The sequence below is a fragment of the Echinops telfairi genome, unplaced genomic scaffold (genome assembly GCF_000313985.2).
Source record: "Echinops telfairi isolate 266 unplaced genomic scaffold, ASM31398v2 ScPeMD7_7420;HRSCAF=8458, whole genome shotgun sequence".
Classification (NCBI taxonomy): Eukaryota; Metazoa; Chordata; class Mammalia; order Afrosoricida; family Tenrecidae; genus Echinops; species Echinops telfairi.
The window spans coordinates 47451001-47458300 of record NW_022111320.1 but is presented as its reverse complement, the minus strand read 5'-3'; the positions used below and the strand labels follow the sequence as shown (position 1 = coordinate 47458300).

The 7300-nt window shown below is 56.6% G+C and overlaps 1 protein-coding gene across 1 annotated transcript in view; it reads right to left on the bottom strand.

Moving 5' to 3' along the window:
- Positions 1-3077: 3077 nt before the first annotated feature.
- The window catches only part of LIMD1 (LIM domain containing 1), a 60124-nt gene continuing 55901 nt past the window's right edge, over positions 3078-7300 (bottom strand). Inside the window, exons 4-7 of the mRNA XM_045297698.1 lie at positions 6820-7081; positions 6233-6284; positions 5637-5705; positions 3078-3939 (exon numbers count right to left, since the gene is read on the bottom strand). Coding sequence (XP_045153633.1) covers positions 3802-3939; positions 5637-5705; positions 6233-6284; positions 6820-7081 — 521 coding nt within the window. The 3' untranslated portion in view covers positions 3078-3801. The remainder of the gene's footprint in view (positions 3940-5636; positions 5706-6232; positions 6285-6819; positions 7082-7300) is intronic.

Sequence of the window (7300 nt, the reverse complement as noted above, 5' to 3'; positions counted from 1 at the left end):
CAGAGCTCTATAAGAGCAGATCCACTGAACGCGTACACACACACACACACACACACACACACACACACCAGGTAATTACCATCCGGTTGGAGAATATTTAATCGTCTAAACATTAATGGAGTTTTATTGGCACAATAGTTCGAATAATTTCATAGTATCAATAGTTTGAATTATTTTATAGCAAGAGAAAAAAACACGGAGAAAAGTCATTTCCCAGCATAGTAAAATACACTAGATGAAAATTTCCCACATCTGCCCAGTTCTGGCTCAGAACAACAGAGAGAGAATATGTTTTACTCATTTTTTCCCCTCTATTATGCTGAAAGATTACTTCATAGAGTAACTAGGGGAGTGGGGGGAATTAAGATTTCTTGCCCTAAGGTTAGTACAAAGAATGTGGTTTCCTGGGTCACACAGGTATAACAAGTACTTGAAGCAATCATGTTCTGAGGTCATGAGTCTCCCACACAGCTCTACCAGGGCACCAGCAGCTACCCGGGCCCTCACATTCCTGTTTCTCATTTTGGAGACAAGGCAACAATGGGTCTTGGGAAACCAAACCAAATTCATGGCCACCGAGTTGATTCCGACTCTTAGGGCCCCTATCGGACCCAGCAGAACTGTCTCTGGGTTTCTAAGACTGTAACTCTTCACGGGAGTAGGAAGCCTCATCTTGTTCCTGTGGAGTAGCTAGAGGTTTTGAACTGCTGACCTTGTGGTTAGCAGCCCAATGCATAACCCACTACGCCACCAGGGTCTTGAGGGTGACCAGAATTCCTTGACTGCCTGCTTAGACATCCAGGGCTCACCAAGAAGACCCTCAGGAAACTACTTAAAGGCACGGAGAAGTGGAAAACCTGGTGCCATCTGCCGCAGAGGAGGCTGGGTATCATCTGGTGTTGATAGGGAGTCACAGCGGCCTGAGGGGGAGAGAACCCTGATACAGCAGGCTTAGCATGGGTAACAGGCTTTGGCTCAGGCCACCCAGGCAGTTTTTGATTGGCTCAAGCTAGGAAGAGGAAGAAAAAAACAACAAAATGACAAACCAGGAGATTGTGGATAAAGGTCAAAGAGCTAAAATGAAGCAAGGGAGAAGGCTGGCTTTGAGGCCTGGAGTCCGGCCATCCTCCTCCTCCTAGGCCAGGGGACTCGGGCTGGTTTCTTTGTGCTAATTTTTACAACATACCTTCATTTTTAGTAAGCACCAGGCCCTTGTGTTTCCCTTCTACAACATCCTGACCGTTCCCTTCGGCTGATAATGGATAGGCCGTCTAAAACAACAGGTGGGTGAACATCTCTTCCTAGCTTTTGTGCAAGGACCCGTGGAGGGGCATGTCCATCAGAGAGGATGCCAGGGCCAGAACCCCACTGCTGTCCTCCCAGGGGGTGGCTGGCAAGGTGTGCTTCCGGGATGTCCAGAAGTTCTCTCTCTCCCCTCGACACTGGGAAAGGGTGTGCTGGCAGAGATAATGGAATCACTCCATTCAAGACCGAAGTTTAAAAGTTAATCATAGATTTTAGGGGGACAAAAAACTGAAGGCCCAATTTGCACACAGATCCCCACTCCTTCGAATTGTGGCTCCACAGGGGTTTCCTTTCATCTGCTTCCCGTGGGAGCAGAACAGAGGTCAGGGAGGAGAGCCAGCAACAGTCCTCGGTCGGCTCGGCAGAGGCTAGGGAGAACCCAGGCCTGGTTTCCTTTCACCAGGGCCTCCCTGCTAAATTCGAGGGATGAGGAGGGCGAGACTCCCAGGGTTCACTACCCCAGCCTGAGCCAGAGCCAGAGCCAGCGCACCCCTGGGCCTTCCAGACCAAGGATTCCCACATAATGAATTGAACCAAAACGAGTGGGGCCGATTCTATGCTTCCTGCGGGCCAATTGCGACCCGAGCAGACCCCGGCCTAGAAGCGGAACTGGGTGGAGGCCACCAGGTTCCATGGGTGCTTTCTGCTGGCTGGCTCCCCTCGCTCTGGGTGCAGCCTCCAGCTGTCCTTGTGGTTGGCAGGGTTGAGATGGGCCCTCCCCACAGGCTGGGAGAGCAAACAGCAGCCAGCTGGCCTTCCTTGCTACTGCGTCTAATGGAAACACCAACCAAACGGACCCCTGGCCTCCAGAGTGACCTCCGGGGCCCATGCTGCCACAACCATGCAGGGTGGCCTTATGCTGTCCTTAGCCCTTGCCCTCAAAATGCTGAAACACAGCAAGAGCACTGACTCTACGTCTAGACCTGGGCCCTGCTGGCCTGTCATGACGATGACAGTGAACCAAGCCTGGCCTCGGGGAAGCCAGCTGATTGCTCACACACAAGACAAGGTATCTGAAGTCCATCGGGGGACCTACCCACCTTAGCGATGAGGTATTTCTGTGTGTGTGTGTAAAGACAAGTGGAAGGCAACTTGGACAACAAGATAAAAGCAGAGTGTACCTTATACTGGCTTCTTCCAGCATCATGCCTGCGCCAAGAACTGGGCAGGAGAGAAACCGATGAAACGAATACAATAACTTATCCCAAGGCGCTCCCTTCCCTGCCGGCTGGCTTACCAAGCTCACACACCAAAAAGCTGTTCCTGTTTACATGGGGCTCTCTCTCAGTCTATGGGGAGGCCATTCCCAAGAGCCCGTTATTAAATACACTAAAACAGAGGTGCCCCCCGCCCCCCCCAGGATCCTGAGATAAGACTGGGCTGGAGCAGAGCCCAAGTCACAGACTCCCAAGAGCTCCGGGGGGGCGGAGGGGGGCCTGGTGCCCGCACCAAGCTCTTCTCCTGCAGTAAGCTTTGGTGGACAGGACAGAGCCCCTCTGCCGCCGCCCCCCCACCCCCCGCTGCTTTTGAGGGAGTGGAGCTGTGGGGGGGCTCACAACGAAGCTGTGCGGGGGACAAGGGGGACATATTGCTCACCTAGTTCCAAGCTGGCCCCTGGTTCCCCAAGTCAGTTCTCGGGGTACTGAGGACATGTTAGAGCAGTGGTTCTCAACCTTCCTAATGCCGTGACCCTTTCATACAGTTCCTTATGTGGTGGTGGACCCCCCCCCCCACTCTAAAATTATTTTCGTTGCTATTTCATCACTGTCATTCATCACTGTGATGAATCGGGCGGCCCCTGTGAAAGGGTCGTTCCACCCACAGGTTGAGAACCGCTGTGTTAGAGCCTCTCTCTCGCCCTACAGCGACTCCAATCGGGAGCCATCCCATAGAAAAACTGGAGTTCTGGGGTAGAAGGAGCCCTTGACGACTGACCGGAAGGCTGCAGGTTTGAGCCCACCCAGAGACCCCTCAGGGGAAAGACCTGGCACTCCACTTCCAAACAGTCGGCCACAGCTCTATTCCGACACACGTGGGCCACCGGGAGTTGGAACGAGCCCAATGGCAGTGGGAATGGGGTGTGTGTAACCGTCCCAGTGGGTGTGGATCGTGCACACGCGTGTGCGTAGTGTTCGGGTGCCGGTGCTTTCCGAGAGGGCATGAGGAAAGGAGTGACCATACTGACAGGTGAGCTCCCCTCAGGCTGTCCTCACAGTCCCCCAGAGGGACAAGAGGAGGGCTCATCGGAGGCCCCAAGCTGGCCCATGCTGGGCACTGCCTGCAGCGTCTTCCTGAGCATCCTGGTGCCGGGTGGCAGCAGAGAAAGGCACTTGGAAGATCCTAGGCAAGTCATGTTTTACCACCTCATTCTGGCAAGAAGCACCCCCACCTCCACTCCCCACAAGCCCCACTGGGGAGGCAGCATTAGACGCTGGCTGGCAGAGTTCCCCGTGTGGTGCCTGCCTTTGCGTCCGTCGTGAGGCGGGGCTTGGCCTGTTAGAAGTGGTGCTGGTGGAGGGCGGCCGGCGAGGGCCCTCTCTCCAGCCTCTGGACATGACAGGAGTGGCAGAAGAGGTGGTCCTCCAGCGGGTAGCAGCGGTGCCCGTCTTCGTCATTGAGCTCCAGGCCGCAGTCCTGGGGGCAGGAGGCAAACACGTCGCGTGAGCACAAGGGAAGCACACCCGCCGCTCAGCGATGCGTGGGCCAAGGCCTGCGCTGTGGAGGGGTCAGCACTCGAGTGGCCCCATGACACAGGAGAACGGCCCCATGGGGGGCTTGCTGTCATCGTCCCAGGAGGACGTCGCCTGGTTCTTTCTCCCTTGGGGCCGCTGGGTGGGCTCGAACCACCAATCTTTTGGTTACCAGCTGAGCACGGAGCCACCAGGGCCTATACCTGGGGTCTGCAGAAACATAGGGCCCCTGCCCAGCAGAGGGAGGGAGGTCAGGGTGGGGCGGGGCTGCGCTGCCCAGCATGGGACCAAGAGCCACACTTGACAGTGTCATGTACAGGTTTCAGAGGATACAAAGTATCACAGACTTTCTTTTTTTTTTTCAGACTTTCTTTTTTCCCCATACTGGTTACATACTGACATGTTCAAGGTGGGCCACACTTGACAGTGCAGAAGGAAGACATCATCAGTGTCATGTACAGGTTTCAGAGGATACAAATTATCACAGACTTTCTTTTTTTTCCATACTGGTTATACACTGACATGTTCAGGGTGGGCTGGGGTAAATGATCATAAATTAAACCGCATCGGTTTCTTGTATAACTGGACTCCTGGAAAATCTAAAGGGCCGGCGAATGGCTGCCGTCTGCACCTCCCATATTCACATAGCTCGGCACGCGTCTGGCATGGGTGGGTAGGGGTGGTGAGGGAATGCCGACACTTCTGTCTCCACGCACCTGGAGGGCCACAGACGGTGGCCCGCACCTAGTTCATCAGTGCCCGCAGTGGGATCCCACTATGTGGCACCTGGGCTTCCAGCTCTCCCCACCTGCTGCTGTAGAAGCCACTTGACTCATGAACTCCCTGCCATCAATCGAGTGGATGCCGACTCACGGCACCCCTATGGGGCAGGATAGAACTGCCCTGTGAGTTCCCAGACTGTAAACTGTTCAGGAGAGTAGGAAGCCCTCAGAGTGGCTGGTGGCCTCAAACCGCCACCCTCTCAGTTAGCAGCCTAGCGTGGAGCCCACTGAACCACCAGGGCTCCTTTCTCCACTCACAAGGCCACAGTACTGATCTACTTTCCTTTCCCTGCTCAGTCCACTTCCAATCTGACCGGCATGCCAGACGCACTTCAAAAGTCTGCACCTTCACTGGGGTGGCGAGTGCTGACCTTTGCCTTTCCCCACAGTGGTGTCTTTGGCCTGCGAGGAACCCAAGGACAAAGAAGGGGTACACAGGCCCCTACCCGCTTTCACACACCCCAGCAGGCACAGACATGCCTGTCTCCAGAAAGGGTTATTTGAAGATTTCCAGGGCTTGGCTGAGAAAGGGGGTCCTGGTACCCCAGAACAGCCTACAAACTGGAGGGCAGGGGAGCCTCTTATCCAAACCACACAGACAACCTACCCCCAAACAGGGCCTGACTCAAAGCCCCAAGGTCCCCCCACTACTTCTGTTCTGGGGAGGCCAGCTGAAGGCAGGCGGCCACAGGACCTGAGAGTTCTGAACGGGCAGGACACAGCAGACACCCTGCCCTCCAGCACCTGCTGCTTCTGCACCACCCCCACCCCCAGGCATCCCCCCACTTCCTCTGTCAGCATGGACGGCACCTGCCGCAAGTCCCACGGGTCCCCTTCGATCCTCTTCTCCCAGGCCTACCTCGCAGTGGTAGCACTCCACGTGGTAGTCCCTGTCCAAGGACACGACGCGGATGGTCTCATCCGAGCCCTGGGGCCGAGGACAGGCGACAAAAAAGCGGCAGTTAGGGCCCATCCCCGGGGGCTCCCTCCACACGCAGATGGATTTGGGGCGGGGATGTTCCCTGAGGGAACAAGCAGGCGGCCTTCAATGCGTAGTGCATGCGGACACGTGAGGCCCCACCCCTGCAGGTGGTGGGAGAACCTGGGGGCCTGTCGGAGCCAATGCTGAAGCACAAACCCTCGGTGGGCCAGTTGGCTGGTGTTTCGTTCGGCCTTCCAGCCCAGCTTCTCGCCTCGGAGTGAGTGATGTCAGGGAGCAGGGTGGCCCTGATGAAGAGCTCGATGGAGAGCAAGGTGGACGGGCGGGGGCCAGCCAGTGAGAAGGGGCTTCCGACGAGGACGCTATCTGGCCTCAGAGTGAAGGTCTTTTAAGGAAGGTTTAGGGGGTCCCGGGACAGGGCTGAGATCTTGACATGACCTCGGCAGGGACGGGATGCGTATGTGTTGTTCTGGTCATGGGGTCCCTGGGACCACAGGGGGAGAAGGGTGTCTTACCTCCGGCGGAAGGATGGGAAGCCCACAGGCTGCACACTTGGGGGCCAGCACCCTGGGGGGGGGGGGGGGGAAGACATCACAAGCATGAGTATGGTAAGCCCAGAAGACTTGCACCTGGAGAGCATCCCCCACCTGCTGCCAGCACGTTCCTCGAGCCTCCCCGATGGACCCGGCCACCCCTCACTGCTGGCCCAGGATCTGGCCCAGCTCAGAGAGGAGTGCCGGGCCCCAGCTGAACTCTACAGAAGGCAGGACGCCCAGCCTTCTATCTGTCTATCTATCCCCCAAGTGGGAGCCGAGTGTGGCCCAGGCTAACCCATGGTGGCACACACCAAGATGGCACCAGGGCCTTCGGAGGGCAGACCAAGCTGGAGACCCCCAGTCTCGCAGGTCCCTGAGGCTGAGTCTGGAGGGCTGAGCACAGGCTGAGCAGTGCGGCCGCTCTGCTGTCTTCTCTGGACAGGATTCTTTCACCAGTTCTGGCCTGCACTGTTCTCCTGGGCCCAGCCCCTCAGCACCGCCGGGCTGTGGGTGCAGGTCACCTGCAGACATGCTTCTGTCCATCTCGGCCCCTCGCCCCTCCTTACTTGTGGTAATCTCGGACACAGTAGATCTTGTTCTCAGAGTCCACGGTGAAGGGCACCCCGTCCAGACACTCGTTGCAGATGACACAGCGGAAGCAGCCAGGGTGGTAGGACTTCCCAAGAGCCTGCAGGATCTGCAGGCGGGCAGGACCAGAAAAAGGCTCAGGGGGCGGGTGAGCGTGGAGGAAGGGAGCAGCGCAGTAGGTGAGCGGAGGGTGCGTCTCAGAGGAGGGCAAAGACGAGGGTGGGGAAGGCTCGTCTATTTAGATGTCCGAATACAAGGAGGTCAGCTGGGCACCCTGGTCCTGCCCGTGACAAGCTTCCCATGGGGTCTTGAGTGCCAGAGAACTTAGAGGGTGCCATACATGGTCACTGAGATAGTTTATATAGTTCTCCAGGAAGCTGTATATGCTCTAAACCAGCGGCCAATACATGGTGCTGTGTCTCCAATAGCCAGAATTCATGGGTCCAGGAACCAAGGGGT